This window comes from Zeus faber (genome assembly GCF_960531495.2).
Source record: "Zeus faber genome assembly, chromosome: 21".
In the NCBI taxonomy this organism is placed as follows: domain Eukaryota; kingdom Metazoa; phylum Chordata; class Actinopteri; order Zeiformes; family Zeidae; genus Zeus; species Zeus faber.
The window spans coordinates 25,084,658-25,107,571 of record NC_137208.1 but is presented as its reverse complement, the minus strand read 5'-3'; the positions used below and the strand labels follow the sequence as shown (position 1 = coordinate 25,107,571).

At 43.9% G+C, this 22,914-nt stretch overlaps 1 protein-coding gene across 6 annotated transcripts in view; it reads left to right on the top strand.

The window, feature by feature from the left end:
- Positions 1-14,218, top strand: part of lrp6 (low density lipoprotein receptor-related protein 6) — a 71,349-nt gene extending 57,131 nt beyond the window's left edge. For 3 of the 6 annotated variants that reach the window (XM_080022748.1, XM_080022745.1, XM_080022747.1), the window contains 8 exons: positions 1,466-1,675; positions 1,891-2,016; positions 2,541-2,777; positions 5,895-6,005; positions 7,603-7,833; positions 8,970-9,106; positions 9,914-10,011; positions 10,916-14,218. In XM_080022748.1, coding sequence (XP_079878874.1) covers positions 1,466-1,675; positions 1,891-2,016; positions 2,541-2,777; positions 5,895-6,005; positions 7,603-7,833; positions 8,970-9,106; positions 9,914-10,011; positions 10,916-11,225 — 1,460 coding nt within the window. In that variant the 3' untranslated portion in view covers positions 11,226-14,218. The remainder of the gene's footprint in view (positions 1-1,465; positions 1,676-1,890; positions 2,017-2,540; positions 2,778-5,894; positions 6,006-7,602; positions 7,834-8,969; positions 9,107-9,913; positions 10,012-10,915) is intronic. The other 3 variants (XM_080022744.1, XM_080022743.1, XM_080022746.1) reach the window with 3 other exon arrangements.
- The last annotated feature ends 8,696 nt before the right edge of the window (positions 14,219-22,914 follow it).

The following is a 22,914-nucleotide window of genomic DNA, read 5'->3' as shown; positions in this document are numbered from 1 at the left end:
GAAAGAATTTTCTTTCCTAGGACATATTGTGTGTTATCACCGGGTGCGTTGCATTACATTTCACTGCATATATGTATGAAAGTATGTATGTGACAAATAAAAATCTTGAATCTTGAATCGGTCTGAAAAATTCCTCACCGTGGCATTGGTTGCAATTGCAGTCGGTGCATCTATAATCGGTAAACATGTTAGGTAACTTTACTAGACGATCCATTTCAAGGGGTATATCATAATGAGCTAAATTGGTATATATAGTTAGCCGTAGTAGATCACATACGATGTGATTAGCCTGGTTACCAGACCACAGTGCAGTGTGAATAACTTATGGAGTCATTTAGTTGCAGTAAGTCAAACGCAACAGAGAATCCCTGTTACACTATTGTGGTACTCAAAATATTTTCCCAAGGTTGGCACGTCTGCAGTTAAGATATCATGACTCTCATGACATTCAGTCAAGTGTTGTATTCACTCAACCTCTTGGTTGGTGGGGGAGGGGTTGACACTTTAGGCAGGGAGCAAATGTGTGAACTATGGTAGAGGAGGGGCTCGTCTTTAGGAATACGGGTGAGCATTGTGCCTCCGGAGGTCAAGCTTGGCCCTGCGCCTTGTGCTCAGCACATTCCAACAATTCTTTGGTGCCCCAAGCAGGCAGAAAGGCACCAGAGAATTATTGGAATTCTCTGGGGGGGGGGCATTCCTCTTTGTGTAGGTCCTCTCTGTTTTTTTGGTGGGGTTGGGTAGGTACTAACCCCCTCCCCTCCTTTCTTCCTCTGGTCTTTGATGTGTTAGCGAGTAAGAACACAAGGTTGGCTAAAATTAGACCTAACTGGGGGGCCTCCACAGCCGTTGACAGTTCCCCACCCTCTCTGTTTCCCTCGTGACAGATGCAGGCGCTCTCCTCCAGGAGTTTAATTTGGTAACAATTACAACATCGTTTTGGAGGGAAGCAATGTAAAAGAAATCACACACAAGCCACGTAATGTTGTTGGGCATGTCAGGAATTTAATCCACCCACATTTCACATAAATATGACGCACAGCAAATCACCATCATTGTCGCGACTTCAATTTGTACATCAAGTAGTTAAAAGCATTATAGTAATATAGATTAGGTTGCCGAAGACAATAGTATTAATTGCTTGTGAGTCGATAATACTGCTAGCCATCATTTAACACATTACACAGTAAAAACCCCGACGACAACCCTTACATTCTGTGACAGCGGTCCCAATGTAGCATTATTCACACGGGCCCCGATGTGTCCCGTTCCACCGTCCCAACACTTTTCCTACCACAACCTCCCGCTACTGCACCCTTCAGTTCTCCGCAAATTTTAGATTCCTTCGGTTTTCCTGAGACTTTTAATTTTGCCCTTAAACCCCTCCCAGCAACCCTTTTTTTTTTTTTTTTGTCCATCTCCCACCAACCCTCACCTCAAACCGGACCCCCTCACCTCCATCGCTCAGGAGCCAACCGCATCGTGATCGAGGACTCCAACATCCTGCAGCCAGTGGGCCTGACAGTCTTTGGGAAGCACCTCTACTGGATTGACCGGCAGCAGCAGATGATCGAGCGCATCGACAAGACCACACGTGAGGGCCGCACCAAGATCCAGGCGCGCATTGCTTACCTCAGCGACATCCACGCCGTTCATGAGCTGGACATGAGGCAGTACAGTAAGTTTGTCTCCCGCCACTTCTTGACTTTGATGCTGCTTCAAAAATGGCATACGAGCATACTATTTAGAAAGCCCAATTAGTGTATGTATGCCCGAAAACCACAGTATGCTCAAATAGTGCAAAATATACACTGCGCTCTGTGCTGGCAACCATATCCCAGAAAGCATTGGAAAAAAAAAAAGAAGAATGTAAACTTTTAAATTTTCCTCTAGGTAAACATCCGTGCACGTGGGACAATGGCGGCTGCTCCCACATATGCATTGTGAAGGGGGACGGGACCACCCGCTGCTCCTGCCCCGTCCACTTGGTGCTGCTGCAAGATGAGCTCTCCTGTGGAGGTGGGCCAGACATCCCCCCCCAATCTGAAAGACGAGGCATGAAAACTGTTCCCGTAACGGGCATATGAATACCTTATGTTATAAACTTAGTCCATCCATAAACAGAAATTCAATACATTCAACTTTATCAGAAACAGACATACAAACAGAACATCTGATAATACTTACTGTAACTGTAGACCATGTTTGCGAGGAAGAGGTGTGTTTGTGTTTGGTTGGGACAAATGAGCTTCTACTCTATTTTGATAGGTATCGACCACTGGTTGCATTTATTTTTCTTCCTTTCCTTTTTGTACTTTTTTGTCAAGGAAAGTGGACCATTGACAGAACCTTATTGTCTTGTGTAGTCATCTGCTTTCTGCTGTTGCCTGAACTTAAAGGCTCCATTTATGTTGTTTACATTGAGTTAAAAGTCTGAGAAAACTTTCTGCTTTTGGAATTGTAATCCATATTTTTTATCCGCTCAGGCAAACCTGCTCTTAAATAAGTCTAACACACACACTCGCACACACATTCCCCTCCAGAGCCACCAACATGCTCCCCAGAGCAGTTCTCGTGCGCGTCAGGCGAGGTCGACTGCATCCCTCAGGCGTGGCGCTGCGACGGCTTCCCCGAGTGCGACGACCGCAGCGACGAGGAGGACTGCCCCGTGTGCTCAGAGACAGAGTTCCAGTGTGACAGCCGCCAGTGTGTGGACCTGAGCCTGCGCTGTAACGGCGAGGTCAACTGCCAGGACCGCTCGGACGAGAGCAAGTGTGATGGTGAGCGAGCAAGGGGAGATCTCATCTGCTTCCCCCCCCCCCGTTTTGTACCATAGTCAAGATATCCTCCTGTCTTAGGAAGTGCATTTTCACAAAGCTGAAAAATTGAACAAGAAGAGACTTCATATATTATTATTGCACCCTAATTTATAATGTCACCAGGTGGCACTTCTTTTCCTCAGTCAGTGTGCATTACAATAACAGGATAAAACTGAAAGCTTACAAAATTGCACAGGGATAACATTTCAATGAGGAAATTGTAAATACGGTGAATCATAAATATATTTTTATGTGTGAATCATCCGCGTAGACCCGGACATGGTTCTCCGTGCGCCCAATGTGCGCCCAATTGCGGAGAGCTGTTCATGTTCACATTGAACAACAAATCCGAGGTTAGGCAGGCATGCGAACTTGTCACCTTTCGGCGAAATTTGCCGTTTTGAAACCAAAATTGGCCGGCGACGTGATTCATGGAGGTCCAATGAGAAAATATTTGGGGGCGGGGGCTTCAATCCATCTGTATGTAGATCTCCCAAAATGCGCAGGCGGCAAGTGGCCCTGCTGTCACCTGGCTTCAAGAAAAACAACGAGGGCACAGACATGGACATACAAGCTGTGTCCCATTTTAGGGGCTGCATCCTTGTAGGCTGCATTTTAAGACCGAATGCGGTCTAGAAATGCAGCCTTGTTTTCCCTGATTTTAAGGCTTCAACGTTTGAAGGTAATGTACGTTTTGTAGCCCTGGAAAAAGTCAGATTAGTGATGTTGCGTTGAGAGGACACTGGCATGTTTTGTTGCAGCTTCTCACCTGCGTGTTTGCGTGTCTGTTTTCGTTTGTTTCTCGTCTCCCCGAACTTTTGGCTATCGCTACTTCAGTTTTCGCCCACTGCTACCTGAGGCTATTTATTTTTGTTTTTCCATTGAAACTGGATCAACGACTTGCCGTCTTGTCAGATCCCAGCCCTGTCATCTCGCTGCTAGCCCTCCCTGCTAGCTAGTGCCGCTAGTGCCGCTAGCCGATATAGGTGCTCACGTGTTGTTGAGATGGTGCTCCTAAAATACTCTGCATTAGAACCCATGAATCTCTCCTGTCACTCCACTTCAAACTGCCTCGCCGACATTAAATCCATCGGACTCCTGCGCCGCCCTCGCTATGTCCACAGGGCTGGGAGCTGTAACTCTGTTTACTCGGATCGCACTTTTCCATCCATGATGTCGAATCGGCGTAGGCAACGTCATCATAACAAATCCCATGTGCACTCAGTTCTGCAGCCGCTGGTCTGTGTTGACAGGCTCGTTCCTCCCAACTCGCCTGCCTCGTCTTCTATAGTTAAAACTACAACTTTATGCTACAGAAAGCACAATCTCTCAGCATTAAATCACTACTCATTTACGACATCACCATGGAATGGATAATTTACTTTCTCTGTTTACAATCTTGGCAAGTTCAACAGGAATTTATTACATTCAACCAAGCAACCCTCCCCCAGATATGTGTACATACAGAAGCCCCGCTCCATAGGTCATGGTGGTGGGCTGGCTGTAATACACCGAGCAGACATCCTGGTCAAAAAACACTGTGCCAAACACCACCTCTTTCGAATGTGTTGCATTGTCTCTCACTGCACACCTCCAGGTTGTCCTCATCTATTGCCCCCCAAAAGCCTCTACCACCTTCATGTCTGAACTGCTTACCTCTGTCTGTTCCATGTCCCAATCTACACTTCTGCTCGGTGACTTCAACATCCACGTGGAAATCTGTGGCAAATGTACAGCTGGTGAAGTACCAGCTGTACATTTGCCACAGATTTCCTGTCCCTGTTGGACTGTTTTAACATTACACAGCATGATCAATGTCCCACCCACACCAAAGGCCACATGCTTGATCTGGTGTGCACCACTGGCACCTCTCCCTCCCAACTTCAGTGCCTGTACCTAGCTGTTTCTGACCACCACGCTGTCCGGTTCACTGTTCCTGTCCCCCCGCCCAGGTAATGCGTTAAACGCACCATCACATTCAGGAACCTCAAGTCATTGAGTACACCAGCCCTGATCAACACCCTCGCGACCCACCTGGCCCTAGAACCCCTGACACCACAGTGGATGGCCTGGTTGGCCATTACAATTCTGCCCTCTCCCTCAGCCTCAGTTCTCTTGCCCCCTCAAAACCTGGACTGTCTCCTTCACTCTCCCTGCCCCCTGTTACACCTCTGAACTCCGCACCATGAAGGCCAGCAACCGTCAGCTGGAGAGGCTCTACAGAAGATATTGCCTCACTGTCCACCTTGAGGCCTTCAAACAACATGTGACATCTGACAACCCCAACCACGACCGCCCGATCTTCAACCTTCCATTCCTAAGCAAAATCCTGGAACGAGCAATTGCCGCCCAACTCCAACAGCACATTTCCAACCATGAGCTTCACGAACACCTTCAATCTGGATTCAGAACTCACCACAGCACAGAGACCGCACTCATTTCAATCACTAATCACCTCCTCATTGCTGCTGACGCAGGCTACATCAGTATCCTCATCCTCATTGACCTCTCAGCTGCCTTCGACACAGTCTCTCACACTATCCTCCCAACCGTCTATCCGGCTACCTTGGCCTCTCCGGAACAGAACTCTCCTGGTTCTAATCCTATATATAATCTAATATATATATATATATATATATATATATATATCAAAACAGCTTTGGCTGTAATGGCCTTTGAAGTGGAGGGCCGCTGGTTAAGCAAGACTAAATCATATTTGATGCTATTTTGGTTTATTGGAATAGAAATTAAAGCACAGTATGAGCATTGGAATATAAATTCCCACACAATAAGCGCAGTGTTTGCATTGAGTCGTGATGCAGGAGGTAGATGTTTTGTTAATGTTTTGGGTGGCAGGCTCGCATGGATCCATTGGTTTAATTTCTGCCGCAACCAGGGCCTTGGACTTGGATTTGTCTTTGAAAATCCAAACATAATCAAACATAACAAAATATATTGATAATATGTTATGTCCATGTCATCCAGCAAAGTTTTATAGAATGCTACATTGAACAGGGATTCAGGTCAAAGAGCGACTTCACAAGGTATTAAACCCCCCCCACCTTTGTTCTCAACCAGATCGCTGCCCTCCGGACCAGTTCAGCTGCTCTAACGGCCAGTGTATAGGAAAACACAAGAAGTGCGACCACAACACGGACTGCACAGACAACTCTGACGAGATCGGCTGCTGTAAGTCTGGCACTGTGGTTTATCACCAGGGCTTGAACCGCCATGCCAGTTACAAGTACAGGGGGTAGGGGTATCTCACAAGCCTCCAATAACGTATGAACCCGAGCACAGCTACACTGAATTAAAGTACTGCACCTTTCTGAAATTTGACCCATGAACCATTCTCTCCTCAACTAAATGAGACTCAAATGTTTTCCAATCAAAAAAAGGCTGTTTTTCTGCCTGTTTTTGCCCCACCCATCCAGTTACACTTTATGCTTTCACATTCTGCCAAACAGTTGATGTAGTCTACCATATTTTGCGTCTACTATCTGTTAAGTGAGGAAACAGTCAAAAAGGTGGTGAAATTCTGATCATGATACCTTCTGTTTATGGTTGAAGGGTTGGGTTATTAAAAGCGGCAGCGGCCATTTGATCAGCACTTATTGTGACTAAAACCCTTTCTAGAAAGAAATGGATTATGGAAAGAGAAGAAATATTGGCATGAAAAATACCTTGTTTCATCAATGGTCTTCTTTAAGAAAAGGTATCATATTTTGCACTAGGGCTGGGCGATCGAACAATCTAGATCATGTTCATGATGAAATCTTTCACGATAAAGATACATTCATGAGATTTATTTTCTTCCTCTGCTCTCTCCCTAGCCACGGCACTCTCTGACTAGGCAGCGCGCAGTGGTAATGAGGCCCCCGAGCTGAGCGTTGGGTCTTCCTCAAACACCAAATTGAACTCATACTCCCCTCCTTCCAACCCAAGCCTGGCGCGGCCTCCATCCTCGCAAAAGGAGAGCGCCTAAAGAAAGAATCCGCGATTTTTAGTGACATCTGACCCGACACAGATGGAGAGCGACCCACGGTTCATCCTTAACGTCTCTGCATATGATCACAGAGCGCAGATTCTCGAACTTTTCTGACTGTTTCCAGATGACAATGATGATTATATTATATATTTTTATGTATATAACATATATTAATATATTTTACATATTTATTATTTCATTTATACAGTGTTTAACCTAAAGCCATGAGAATGCACTTAAAACTATAAATTGAGCATTATTATTATTATTATTATTATTATTATTATTATTATTAATAATAATAATAAATATTGTGATAATTGTCGGCATCGATCAATATTAAAAACATATCGTGATAACATTTTTGGCCATATCGTCCAGCCCTACTTTGCACTGATCAATACCCATCAATAATGAAACCCATCTGTTCAGAATTTGTACATTTAAAATATTATATTACTACATCCACAAAAAAAATTACATTTAATTTTCTAATCCCATTTGTTCCTGCCTTTTTATTTTTAAAACACTTAATCTCAGTCTGCTAGAGGTGCTGTGTGAGCTCTTTATTAGTCATTCATTCATTTATTTATTCATAGGGATGCACAGTTACTGGTACTGGGTCCAATACCGCGCGGTTAACCGTCACCATGGCAACTGAACCTAATCTTTTCATGACGCAAGGGACTTTTCTATAAACAAAGCAATGACCAAAAACAATCTACACCTGGTGTCTTCAAGCTCATCATTCTTGCTGTCATTGTACTAAATCCCCTTTCATTTCTTTCCGCCGCACAGATCCCACAGAGGAGCCCTCGACCCAGCCCTCCAACACCATTGGCTCCATTGTGGGTGTGGTGATGGCCCTGTTTGTGGTGGGCGCCGTCTACTTTGTGTGTCAGCGTGTGCTCTGTCCGCAAATGAAGGACGATGGTGAGACGGTCACCAATGACTTTGTGGTCCAAGGGCCCTCCTCGGTGCCCCTGGGATACGTACCGCACCCCAGCTCGCTGTCTGGCTCCCTGCCCGGTAAGGAAGTCCTCACACGAAATACCAATCTACGTCAAATTTTCTTCTTCTTTCTTTCGTTGTTATCGTTTATTTTTAACCTACCATTGCATCCAAGAGAGAGTCGAGCTGCAATGGGAGTTCGCATTCCCAGCCTGCAAAGCCGATCTTTAATAATCATCAATAACCACTTAGAACAACTCCATCCTTTGCCTGACCACCGAATGCATTTTTAATACATTTGTGTACATCATGACATGTTTTCATCTAACTAACAACAATTCGTTATTGCTTTTCTAAGGGGGGGGGACAAGTGAAACAAAAAATATGAAATAAAGACAAATTGGAACAACAATTCCAACACATGGCCTCTTCCTGTAACGTCAATGGCAATTAAAGAGGGTGTGTGTGTGTGTGTGTGTGTGTGTGTGTGTGTGTGTGTGTGTGTGTGTGTGTGTGTGTGTGTGTGTGTGTGTGTGTGTGTGTGTGTGTGTGTGTGTGTGTGTGTGTGTGTGTGTGGTCACATTTTATTAAATAAAATGTGATATTTTTGAACTGCATAAAATAGAACTTTTTGCATTTGCCACTGTACAGCAGTGCAACATCCTGTTTCTGGTCTCTTGCGTGGGAATGTAGCCATAAGAGATGATCTGTGGAAGTGCAAGAGACCTGATAAAATCCAGTTCCGCGAAGAAAAAAAAAAATGGTATTAGATCAAAAACATAAGATAAATGTATGTCAATACCTTCCAATTATTCCATTTTATTAAATAAAATGTGAAATTTTTGAACTACATTAAAAAAAAAAAAAAGTACTTTTTTCAATTGCTAGTCCTAATAAAATACAAATCTGATAAAATTCAGTTTTGCAACAAAACAAAATTGGTATAAGTAATCTTATCTTCCTCGCAAAACTGCATTTTATCAGATAAGATAACAGTACATAAGGAATGTATGACAATACCTTCCAATTATTCAAAAGTCTTATTTGATATTGAAATTTATTTTTGTCGACTTTTTCTCACACTAGACTGAGGAAAAATGGTTCAAAATTTATATCGCTATACTTAAAACTATTTAGCTTTTCCTTCCGCTACTTCTGTCCCAAACTGCTTGGTTGGCCTTTGAAGCCGAGTCCGTTCTCCCACTTCTTGACAGGCATGTCCAGGGGCAAGTCTGTGATTGGCTCCCTCAGCATCATGGGTGGGAGCAGCGGGCCACCGTATGACCGAGCCCACGTGACGGGAGCATCATCCAGCAGCTCCTCCAGCGCCAAGGGTGCCTACTTTCCCCCGGTGAGACACCTGCGTCCTATTTCCTACCCGCTTCCTGTATTCCTGTTATTTTGGCCATATCTTGTTGAGATCTTTTGAGAGTATATTTTAAATGTTTTTTTTTCCATTTTCTTGAAGTATACATTGTAATTAACTCATCTTGTGTCGGGGGGTCAGTATTAAACATCTTGCACATTGTTTCCCAACCTTTTTTCTGCCACAGCACACCGCTATCCTGTTAACCACTAAAATTGTCAAAAACATGCAGAACAGTGCTTATTATTATGACCTACTCATAGTTCTTACTTTCCATGTGAAACTTTAGCTTGTTCTGATGATCACAGCTGCTATGCTGTCTGGAATTGGCCAAATAGTACAGCCTTGCAATTTTGATCTTGCAACACAAATGCTCCTTTTCCAGAATTTATTTATTTATGGCAAACTCTCACAGCACACAGTGCTTGGAAAAACAGGAAGGAAGGAGATTATAATGGTGAACCGGTTCCTTAAGTGTTGTGGTGTTGGAAGACATATCAGTGTTTGATTGGAAGAGAAGTGAAACGCAATGCACACACGTTCCCCCCATGTTCACGCGGGTTTCCTCCGGGTGCTCCGCTTTCACCCACCCCAAAAAGACATACATCCTTCCAAAGCATCGGTCAAGTCCTGGAGTCGGGCCCCCGGGCGCCACACCGTGGCAGCCCACACTTCTCCTAGACACGCAAGATACCAGGATGGGCAAATGCAGACAATCAATTTCCTCAGATGGATTAATAAAAATAAATTCTAAGAATATAAATTTTAATTTCTACTGTGTTTCCCTTGCAGATCCTGAACCCTCCCCCATCCCCAGCCACTGTCCGCTCTCAGTACACCATGGAGTTTGGCTACTCCTCCAACAGCCCATCCACACATCGCTCCTATAGGTGTGTAACATGCGCTGGTTCTTTTGACCGTTAGGTTCTGGTAAACAGTATTCTTGCCATCTCTCTCGTCCATCACCATTTCTCTATCATCTGGCTGTCTCTATCTCAGAGTATTCAAGTCAATTTGCTCATTGAATCTTTGAAGTCCATTCAATGTTAGCGTTGGGGTTCGGCGGTATACCGTTACATTTTCCAAAGAATACCAGCGAAGCGCTCGTTGGATTTTGGGAACGTGCATGCTGCCGTCTGTGAGAAATTCCTCACGCACATGCTAACGCTTAAACACAATCCCCTCGCTATACACTGGGGCCTTGTTTCAAAGAGACGCCATGTCTTTATTAACACTCTTGCTTACTGCTTCTTTTTTGTTTTTAATGGCACAGAGTTTGCTGATTTGAGAACACGTCGGTGGAGTCTGGGGAGAGTAGAGCTTTTCCTCAGGTCCTTTGTCAACCTCAGCCCTTGTCTTTATTTGACATGAATCGTTTCCTTTTTTGTCACAAAATGTTTGGGATGTGATTGATTTGATTGATCGAGAAATATGGATGTTTGGTCGATATATATGGTCCTCACCTCAATGGAAGGCCCTCCAGCTCCAAGATGTCTTGATTTGTTTCGAGAAAATGTTCAAAATAACATTCATCAATCTCACAGTTCCATCGTGGGATTGACTTATCAACAACAACAAAGGGGCGTTAATGTGATGATACACTGGAAAGTTTCTTCTGGTCAAATTTTTGCCGGATATGGTTTCACCTGAGAAAAAAAAAAAGTAGGCATTTTGTTTTGGGCCACTGTAATCCATAAATGAGATCATGTCAGGACACAAATGGGATTTTTAATGTTGTTTTACGTTGACAGCTCTTCATTTACCCCCTTAACTCCTCTTCCCTCCTCCATGCAGCTACAGGCCATACACCTACCGGCACTTCGCCCCTCCCACCACACCCTGCAGCACAGACGTGTGCGACAGCGACTGCACGCCGGCCCGTCGCGCCCCCCCAAAGCCCTTGGCTGGTGGGGCCACCACCCGTGGCTACGCCAGTGACCTCAACTACGACTCTGAGCCGTTCCCGCCCCCCCCTACGCCACGCAGCCAGTACCTGTCCGCGGAGGAGAACTGCGAGAGCTGCCCCCCGTCGCCCTACACGGAGCGCAGCTACTCCCACCACCTGTACCCCCCGCCCCCCTCCCCTTGCACAGACTCTTCCTGAGTGCACTATCCTCCCCTCCCACTCTCCAGAAGCTCTTCCCACTCTGTTGTAAATACCAATTTGTGCATATGAGGGTTTTTTTTTTAAATAGGGAACTAGAGACTGATTTTATGACCAGGAGAGGATCTCGGGTGGGGGTCAAGCGGATGTATATTACAAAAAAAACAAAAAAAAAAACGAGCTTGCGGACACGGAATCTTTGTACATTTAAAAGAAAAAAAAATCATATTTATATATTTTCTATAAAGTGTTTACTGACGATGCCAGAGGTTTGTTAAAGAAATTTGTACTTTTTTAATTTTTTTTTAAGGTTTGATTGAAATTGTCACAAATATACGTTGCCTTAAAAGCAGGAGAGGAGAAAATTACCTTCCTAAAAAAAATAATAAAGGCCGAAGGACATAAAAGAAAAAATGGATGAAAGATACAAGAAAAACAGACCATGACACCTAACCAATCTGATGCCAAATATGAAAACAAAAACACTCGATGGACTGGGGTAAAGAGAAGACCTCCCCCTGGAGGCTGCTTACAGGCACTGCGCTACACTACAATACACCCTGCAAAGTGGGCAGCCATTTTGTCAGCACCGGAGTGGTGATTTCAATGGTTAACCCAATGGTTCATTTGTGGTACTGCTACATTTTTGTTTTGTTAATTAAAAAAAAATAATAATAATTTCCCAAACAACTTCATTTCCAAAACGCTTTTGTAAGATCTTGTTGTTTTAACCCCGACATTCGAGAGTGGAGTTATTTTTCGGAAGCAATAATAACACTAAAGGCACATATTGATGGATTATTTTTTCGAGGGGACTCTAAATTCGGGCGCAAGCGTCACTCACACCTGCAGCGCTCAGTTGTCGCACAGACAGACAAATTGTCTGCCAACTAAATGTACGCCGTGTTTGTCTGGATTTTGTTTTAAGTTGCATTACAATGCCTGACTGCAATTGTAACACAAATACCCCTGGATAAACTGGATTTTTTTTGGGGACAAATGGACAAAGTTCTCGTGCCTGAGTAGCAACATACCTTCATGTCGTCGTTTATTTTTTTAATGTATTTTAACATTTTTTTTTTTTTCAAACTCTAAGGAAATCCAGTGCCCACTAAATGCTATAGTATTTTTGTACCACATATTGTGTAGATAACGTATTTATAAGCTATATAGAGAATCGTTGTAAATCTATCCATTGAATTCTTGCAGTACTTTCTTTTCATTCCGTCGTTTTTTTCTTTTCCTTTTTTTTTTTTTTTTTAAATACGCCTCAATATATTTTTCTACAAAATAATCACTCCAAAAGTACGGCGACAATCTCAAGACAGACCACATGTGAAATACTCTAATGCTAACACTATATGCTAAGATATCCAGGTACGCCTATATATATATTTTTGTTGTTTATCTAAAGAATCATCTGTACAATTGGCTGTCCACAAATCGGTCTGTACTTTTGTTTTTTTTAGGAGTTTTGTGCCAAATCTTTTTTGTTGTTTTTTTTGGGGTTTTTTTAACCCTGGAGGTAGGACAGCTTACAGGAAGAAACTCTTACTTTTTACGTGTCTCCTTCTCTAAAAATCGTTATCGAGGAGCATTGTGGAAATCGATATGCTGTTTTTGCCTTTTATAATTTCCTTTTCTTCTAGTCGAGACAAAATACACCAGCATTTATCTCCCGACAATCCAATTGATGTATATATTTTTTTCTCTCTGCGTTTAAAGGGCAAACTCTTATTTTAGAAGAGATGCTGACCATTTAACTCAGTCACCGACTTAAAAAAAATAGTGATCTCACCCAACTATAAGGGATAACCATAAGTTCAAGTGGTTTGAGGAGCGATATATACTGTATATATCCCTCCTGAAATCCAATCACAAAGTCAGAATGTGTGTTATCTTGGACCAGTACCTGTAAATAGTCCCCCCCCTCAGCTGCTTCTGTGTCTTCTTATCTCTGTTGCCAGTGTTCTTCTGTCAGTGTGATGAACGAGTTGAACAATCATTCAATCCCATCTTTTCAGGAAGACCTCTTGGCCTCCACGCACATCATAAAACATTGTTTGGAGAGGCTCTCATTCTCGAACTGCACTTTACACAGTAGTTTTACAGATTTTTCTTTTATTTTTTTCTTTTAGAATTTTTTCACAGTATAATGCCACCCACGCCTCTTCCTCCCGCATCTGAAATAAGGATTTGACGCAAGGGGCAGATGGGCAATCTGTTGATAATCTGTCGGAATGTGTGAGCGAAGGTATACGCTTATGGAGAAAATACTGGGGTTTTTTTTGTTGTTTTTTTTTTCCTCGTCAGAAAAGGTGTTGTGTTTCAAACCGCTGTTTGAATTTGAATTTTATATCGAGGCATGACGTTAGATGAGAAAGGCGGGTTATGGAAATGACAATAAATTCAGAAAGCCCGATTATGAACATTCCATTTCATTTTCTGGCTCTTTGCATTGACTCTAGTATATTCCTCACGGGGGGAAAGTGTTCATTCGGTTTGAGTGCTCGTTTTCTTCAACGTGGGTGGGGGCTAATGTTGTATAGAATATGATGGAAGTGTTACCCAAAGGTCAAAGAAAGTTGTTTGTTTTGTTTTTTTAAGAAAAAAATATTTCACTCAAGATGGATTTCCTGAGGTTATGACATGAGGATGAAAAGGCACTTTTGACTCTTGTTTGTGGGGAGCTTATTTTTATTTTATTTTATTTTATTTTTTTCTTAAAATAATACTGCCATCCATCCATTTTGAGATCACGGTGCTTTGCAAGGATGTATTTCAATATGACCAACATTTGGTTAATCAAATTCATTGTATTGTCCACTAATGCTACCTTTTTTTTAATAAAATAAATCATTTACTGCTTTACATGTAAAACAGATGTAAAAAAAGAAAAAAATGAACATGTACAGCCCATTCAGCTACCACCATAAGCTGTTGTAACAAATGAAATACTGACTTTTAAAAAAAAATATAAGTGAGTGAGCTTTCATCTTTGCTGTTTTGGTTTTGTCAATTAGCTTACTATTGGAATAATACATTAGGGGAGATGTCATGAAAAATATTTCAGATGTTGCAGGGCTATTGATATACTCTAGCTATTTTTACTTTTAAGTATTTTTTAACATGCAGTCTAAGTATTTTTGGGCCAACGGTCTAAGATGAGCTGCAACGTCACACTTTGATTGTATTAATAACAAATAATACATAATTATTCAAAGCTAGTTAATAGATGTTTACGTTATCCGAGGAGATTCCTTGAATGTGTTTTTCGTAAATAACAGCAGCGCACCTCTGACGTAGCTGTGTTGCTTGCATGTAACTTTGTTTATTTGCAGGTAGGCTAATTGGTACACCTGTTGTTGATTGTTCCCATAGCCTGTTGGAATTTGAGTAAGTAACCTAAGTTGATGTTACTCTTTCCTTTGGAACAATAAGGAAACAGTTAAATACTGTAAGAAAAATATTATAGCAGTCAAAGGTTTTTCTGTATTGTACGTTCACGTACAAGAGGGGTGATTTCAAGTAACTTGTTTCCTCCTTTGTTTTTCTTTTCCCTGGGATAGATAAGTGTATCTCCCTTAACCTCTGTGCACAGTAGGTGGGATTGTTTATTTATTCCCCCTAGTATAAAATATAGCCAAAATACTGAGCAGTATTTATTTGTATTTGAAAGTCGTCAGATCACTGTACTGTTCACACTACATAATGTTCTGTCTTGTGATCAGGAATCTTGCAGTCTTGTGTTTTGCACACTACATGACTGATCAGTGACGGGGTCACACATCACAAGATTGTTCACCAGGAAGAATCCCTGTCGAGACACCGGAAATAACACAATACCATGCACGGGACATAATTATTTTTTATTAGATTCCTGAGCACTATTAAAAGCACAAGCAGAATTTAAATAAGAAATATATTAAAAGTAAAATAGGTATGTTATGTGTTTCTGTCTGCTGCGCTGTATAAAGTCGCTCAGATCCTTACGCTTATCCATTTTTCCTGCTTCCAACACATCAACTTCAAGAACTGACTCTTCACTTGCTGCCTAATATATCCCACCCCTTGACAGATGCCATTTAAACAAGATGAGCAATGTTATTCACCTAAAATTTCAGTGGTTTTTAATGTGGCTGATCGGTGTAAATCCCCATTAGCAACTGTTCGCAACAGAGTATGGCTCCCCAGGCATCATAGTTTTGTTGCTTTGAGTGCCCTTCTTGTTTGGGTAGAGCGCATTTAGCAGCTCTCAGATGGACCACTTATACGGTTGACCAGGACACCAGGAGCTTAATTGATGCTGCCCTGTTTCCACACTCCCAACTTACCTGTGACGTCGGTTCGGCTATGTTATCAGCCATTATGACTCACAGGCAGGTTTGGCTGGTGCAGACAACCCTCCTTAGAGAATATCAAGAGGGACCTTAGCAGCATGCCCGGCGGTGCCAGGGAGAATGTTTCACTGACTGTAAGAGTGTGCTGGACAAAGCTGAACAGTCTCTGCGTACTCGTGAGCGTGTGCAACGCACATTCAGCCGCCCTGTGATGGCAAGGCAGAGACCACCGGGCCAGCACCATTCATACCATGCTGCTTGAGGTCATCAGGAGTCTTGGACACATGGCGGGCACCAGAGCTTAGGGGCCCTAGGCTTTGGCAATGCTGCTGGAAGGCCGCATCAGCAGCAAGGCTACCAGCCTTGATGCACGAGAGGGGGTCCTGAAAAAGATTATGCTGAGAGCGGACAGTGGCTGGGGATGGGGGAGGGTTCAGGATCTGCAAGGGAAACACAGTAGAAGAAAAAAAAGCCTTTCAAGATGTTGCACACACACGTCCTGAAGTCGATAGAGGAAGGGGAGTGTTTCACCACTCTCAATCCCAATGACGCCTATTTCTACATCATTGGCAGTTTCTGTGGTTCGCCTTTCGTCGGCTGATTTACACGTTCAAGGTCCTTCCATGTTGTCTCTCCCTTTCTCTGAGGGTTTTCACCAAGGTGGTAGGTGGTCTGACGCTCCTCCAGAGGGCAGGCATAACAATCTTGCCATACCTGGAAGACTGGCTGGTCTGCGCCCCATCTCGCAAACAGTTTGCGCAGGACACAGAGAAGGTCTTGTATCATGTCCATTATTGGCTTCAAGGTGAACTTGAAGAAGAGCAACCTCAAGCTACCTCAGAAATTGCCAAGGATTCTGGCGGTCTGATGCAGCTCTCCCCTGGTTAACGCCTGGAACTGGTTAACGTCCAGAGACTACCGGGGTTGATATTGGTAGCAGTGGTGGTGATTCTGCTTGGTCTTCTTACTGCTTAGCCCCTACAGAGGTGGCTAAATGCTTTCAACCTCCATCCACAGAAGGACAGACGGGTGAAGCTTCAGATAACACAGTTGTCAGCCAGCTCTGAGCCCATGGTGGGACTGCAAGATGCTCACAAAGGGAGTCCCCTTGGGAAATCTGCCCTCAAGGAGGACACTGGTGTCTACAGATTCCTCCTGGACAGGCTGGGGAGCAGTCCGGGAGGGCAGAATGGTGAGAGGTGTATCTGGGACCCTCCATAGGACACCAAAGACATCAATGTGCCAGAGCTGGGATCAGTGTATCTGGCCTTCAGGGCTCTTTTCCATTTCATTCATGACAGATATGTCCTTGTGAGGATGGACAATTATTCTATTTTGTGTCAATCATCAAGGGGGCAAAAGGCTCTGCCTTGCCTCAAGGTGGCACAGAGGCTTCTGTTTTGGGCCTTCGCACGTCTGGCCTCACTCAAGGCTGTATATGAACTGGGGGTTCTGAACCGGGCGGCAGACCTTCTCATCATGTCCAGGCCTCTCCGGGGTGAGTGGAGACTGTACCAGAGGTGGTGGCGAGCTTGTGGACTCGCTTTGGTATAGCCCAGGTGGATCTCTTTGCATCCAGGGAGACAACTCATTGCCAGATGTCGTTTTCCCTGAGGCATCCAAGCGGCCCTTTGGGCCTGGATGCTCTGTCTCAAGAGTGGCTGGAGTTACTATACGCTTTTCCCCCACTGGCATTGATTGCCCATGTGCAGAATCGCCCATGGAGCTACAAGGTTTTGTTAGGGGCCACACAGTGGCCAAGGAGACATTGGTGTCCGGCGCTGCTTCGCCTTGTTCATGACTAACCCTGGCCCTTGCCGCTCAGGACAGACCTTTCTCAGGCAGATTTGGCATCCAAAGTCAGCTGCTATGCAGTTGTGGACCCGGCCCCTTCTAGGTCCCTCTCTCAAGAACCGAATGAGGCTGTCCTGGAAAGCATAAGTAAAGCCAGAGCACCCTCCACACGTGCCAATTACAAACAGAGATGGAAATTGTTCTCATCATGGTACCACGATGGGTGGTGGGATCCTGTCAATGCTCCAGTGACTGCGGTGCTTCACTCCCTCCAGTCCCTGCTGGATTTAGGGAGGACAGCTAGCACCCTGAGGGTTTACACCGCTGCTATCTCTGTCTTCCATGAGACAGTGGGGGTCTTTCTGTGTGGAAACACCCTATGGTGTCTCAGTTTCTGAAGGGTGCTAACCGACTGTGCCCTGACAGGAGTCTAAGGGCTCCATCTTGGGACCTCCCTCGGATGTTGAGGTCCTTGGTTATAACCCCATATGAACCACTGGAGCAATCAGATCTTAAGCTCTTTTCGCATATAGCTGCATCCCTCCCTGCATGTTCTGCCAGGAGGGTGAGTGAGCTGCATGCACTGTCAGTGAGTGAAGAGTGTTTGAGGTGGAAAGCTGAGAACACGGGAGTGTCCATGTAGCCAAACTCCCTCATCCTCCCTAATGTGGTAAGCTCTCAGACAGTGATTCAGGCAATTGAAATAGAGGCTTTCCCCCCTGATCCAGCTTACCAAAAGTTAGTGGCTCTTCACGCAGCATGTCCAGTAAGGGCACTGAATGCTTACAGTGACACATCAGCAACACTAAAGCGTTGCATCATTTGACAGTTCATCAATTCCTTCCAGGTCTGACCCAGAAGGAATTGACATAGCGACATTCTCACTACTTTAAACATCAAATTGTCAAATTTCTCTGAAGTCCTACTGTTTATTATCGTAATTGGATTCGTTTGTGAGTTTGACATTTGTTTATATTTCACACTGCGGCTTGAAATACAAAGCGTACAACCTGGAATGAGTAATAATCTTTTAATACATTGCAACTATTACCAGAGGGAATGCGGTGCCGGTTCTTCTCCTTGGGTCCAAGTGAGAAACCAGTGACGACAGCGGTGGGTTTGTCCCATTAACCAGAAGGGGATGCAGGTGATTTCCACAATCTATATACAGTATGTTTTCTGATAATATTTTGTCACCAGTTATTTTTGGTTTGATTATTAAATTAAGAATAACATGCAATGGATATTATTCTTGAAGATTGGATAAAACATTAATAGCGTAATAATACCTTAAATCAATTCATTTACAGATTTCTCTACTACATTAATCTATTGCTTGATTAATTCTTGATTATTGCTATTGCCGACACTTAGTTGACTCCAAGCAGCAAGGAGTCCGTCCTGCTTCCATGTTGTGGCCAGGTATGCTATACCAGACCAATCTACTCCTGGGCGTGATATTTGTTTTCCTGCTGGAATAATAATATTTTCTTTACATAAGTGAGGTTTCATTTGTTGTGGGGGAAAATGAATTAGTTTGTTAATTTTACTCAGTTATCCACATTCGAACCGTCAGTGATTTTATACAGTATATGTAGTTGATGCATACCAGGCTTGGTAATTAAAAATTTTCACTAAATACATCTTGTGAATGCTTTGCGGCCACAAAAATAGAGCGGAGGAGTTGTCAAAGGAATTCTCCTGCATGGTCGGCGAGGTTAATCTGCCCGCTACAAGAAAACAAAACTGAGAATATTCAAGATATTTATTCTGCAGAATTAAGAGAGATTCAGTACTGTTCCAATGCAGTGTTCTGACCAGCCTGAGGCTATTCCTGATGAAGAGGGCTTTATACCAAAGAGAGGTTGTGGGCCATTGGTCAGAAGTCATTTACAAGACTGTGCCCCTCAATTGTCTCCCTGGGTGTTCAAACAGTGAATTCACAGGTACTTGCAAAGTTTGGTGGCAGACGCAGACTAATATCCCTTACAATGATCTTTCAAGATCCCCTGGGGTTATCTTTATCTTCATACAAGGTTGAATGAGGATGAAATGTGATCTGGTTCTTCAATATTAGAATATAGAGAAAGAAGTCTCTTTACATAAACGCTGGGGGGGTGCTCCTTAAAAACCCAGAGGCAATGTTTTAAACCCCCGTCAACAGGAAAAGGCGTTTGTCCTCATTCAACAGGTAAAGCATCATTCAAATTGTTGATCATATGCATTTTTCTCTCACAGCATGAGAAAACGCGAGGGGTTTAGGAGCCTCGCAGCATACTTCTGATGCTTCTGGTTGGTGTGACCTTCCACATTGATTAAAATGGCAGCATATCTGAAGTGTTTCTGTGCCGCTTCCTTCCTTTTTTTTTTTTTTTTTTTAAACCTGTGCTGTCAGCATGCTGGGCATAAAACACAGAGTATTTGTATGCCATTTGCATCCAGGACAGAGTTAGTCTGCAAGAGGAGTTCAAGTTCTCAACCTGCAATGCAACTCTTTATTAATTCTCAAATCATCAAGAACTGCTGCAATAACTCTGTCCTGTGGATGACCTGTAGAATGACAAGAGCACAGTTTTGGTTATGGAGAACCACCACCAACCCCCCTCTTTGGAGAAAGATTTATAACGTTTGGGTCTATAAACAACTGATCACTACTCCAAGAGGGAGTGAATCACCACGGACAAATAAACATAGAAACAAACAACATTTAGACAAAAACATGAACATGAGACGACAACATGTATTGAAAAACTGAATTAGGTCCAGGAAAACTGCAACTACAACTGGTCACATGGCCTCTTCCTGTCAAGGTTATGGCAGTAAATGAGGGAGGAAAGGAGAGGAAAGCAGGTATGCGTGTGTGTGTGCGTGCGTGCGTGCGTGCGTGGGTGTGTGTGTGTAGGATGTCCACTGGTGAGTGTACATGAGTTATCCCCATTGGTACTGGTGTAGAAGGTCAGTATTATGTCGTGGCGCCTCCAAGCAGTGCAAGGGGCCCTGAAGCCCCCCAAACTCCACAGCCCCGCGGACAACCCCCGGCTGCAGGAGATCCCCGGGTACCCCGCCCTGCAGCCACGGAAGACCCCCGGGCCCCCAGAGAAGCTAGAGGTCTGTGGAGCAACTCCCACGCCAAGCCCGAGGAGCATGACCAAGTCCTAGGGAGCACGAGGAGACCAGGCGCCCCAGGGGCGCACACTTACAACGAACCCCCGGACGCAGGCACAAGACGCAGCCGCCGGCACAGAACCCGGACAATGTGACAATGTTGGTATGACTCATCCAAGGTGAAGACTGTGGTGTGGGAATGGTGTGGTGTGATCAGCCACACCTGTCCTGGATCTAGGTAATTGGGATCAGAGTGACTGCATACCTGTTTCTTGTTGGTTGGTCTAACGAGCAGCAGGTAAAACCCCCATCCCCACACACACTCAGGATAGGAGCCCTGTTATGACACATGCCATCTGCTCCTGGGCTTATTCCAACTGGACCACTTTCTACAATAAACTGATGTTCAAAACCCCCATCTTCTGTGTCTCTGTGCTGGAGGTCCCTGAACACGGCACTTGGGTGGCGCGTGGTAGGTGAAACTGCCACAAAGACCATGGTGACTGTCAGAATGAGGTCAAAATAGATTGTGAGGTACTGTATGTCCATAAAATTGGATCTATAAGACCGAACGATGACCGTCACCATCTCTTGTCGCTCAGACAACTCTATTGATATAATGGTCACTGTGTTGTAACTGCAAGCAAGTTATACTCCCTCCACCGCCATCTCTCTATGTATCTTCTTTCAGATGGCACCATCTGTAAGTTTTACAGTATTTAAGTGTTTTATGTTAATATTAGATGATAAAGATGATTTGATAAGTAAGATATTTTATTTTGATAAATATATGAGTCAGCTTTCCGCTAAATGTGACGTGCTTGTTGAAGGTATTATAGCTAATACTTACCTTGCTAGCTAATCTAACCGGGACTAACCTAGAGTTAATTTGCATATATTTTTTACTTACCTCCTTACTTGTAAATTACCTCGTGCCTGACGTCATATTTTGTTTGTATTTTTAGTTAAACACTTTGTCATATTAAAGCCTGCTAACTACAATTCTTGCCTGTTCCTTGGAGGAAATAGTATGGTTAAGAGGTTAACTGTCTGTTGAACTCAACATAGGCTCACAGGGAGCACGCTGAGAAAGAACAGAACAGTGAAATGATGACCACTCATTAAAAGAAGGTGACCTGGATCCCGGATTCCAAGTGAAGCTTTGTACACAAGTAACATCAAGACAACCGCACTGTATGGATCAACAGTCATACTCACCAGTCATCATGGATGAAGATGAAACCAAAGTGAGTGCAAAAGCAAATAGTGCCGACCTAAGCAAGCTACAAGACTATACAGAAAGTGGGTCTATCAAAAGCCATTCTGTCAAGTCATCACGTTCAAGCCGTTCATTACACACATCAGCCTCATCAAGAGCTCGCATAGCTGCAGCAAAAGCACATACAGAGGCCAAAGCAGCCCAAGCTAAAATAGCTTACGCCCAGATAGAGATGGAGCTAAAACTGGAGAAGGTTCGCTTAGAAACAAGAATGGACATACTTCCACAGGAAAAAGAGGCCAACGCTCCATTGGTGAAAGCGGAGGTTATGGAAGTTGCCGCTGCAGAAATTGGATTGCAAGTAAGTTTTAGAGACCTAGAGTCCATTCCACCTCAGGTATCCCCACGACAGAGAGTTAGTGATTACATAACAGAACACACTGACATCAACCTCACTGAAAAGGACACTGGTAATTTCAACTCAGACTTTTACATCAAACCTGAATCTAAGCCAGTGAGAAGCTATACAGGGAAATTGGAGTCTACATCTGCATTCACAAGCAATCACTCCCAGCAGTTCCTTCCTCTACCACAATACAATAGTCCATATAACCCCAGGCTAAGCGATCGACAATACTGCTCTACCCCCTATGAGGACCAAAGTACAATCACGGAGCTAGCCAAGTTCCTCGCAAGGAGTCAACTTGTCTCTGGGGGGTTGAACAAGTTTGACGACCGGCCCAAAAACTATCTTAGCTGGAAATCCACCTTCTTGAGCACTATTGCGGGACTAGGACTCACCACAAACGAGGAAATCGATCCCCTCATCAAATGGTTGGCCCGAGTCTAGCGAGCAAGCCCGTAGGATTAAAGCGGTGGATGTTAGCTGCCCTGCTGAAGGTTTGGACATGATATGGTCACGATTGGAGGAGTGTTAAGGTGCCCCTGAAGCCATAGAGAGAGCCCTGTTCTCAAAGATTGAGAACTTCCTCAAGCTTTCTGGCAGGGACCACAGAAGACTGCGTGAGCTCGGAGATGTACTCCTGGAGTTGAAATCTGCCAAGAGTGATGGCTACCTACCTGGTCTGTTGTACTTGGACAGAGCAAGAGGTGTAGGACCAATTGTGGACAAACTGTCATTCAACCTCCAAGAAAAGTGGATGTACATAGGATCAAAGTATAAAGGCGATTGCAAAGTAGCCTTCCCATCATTCTCCTTCTTTGTGGAGTT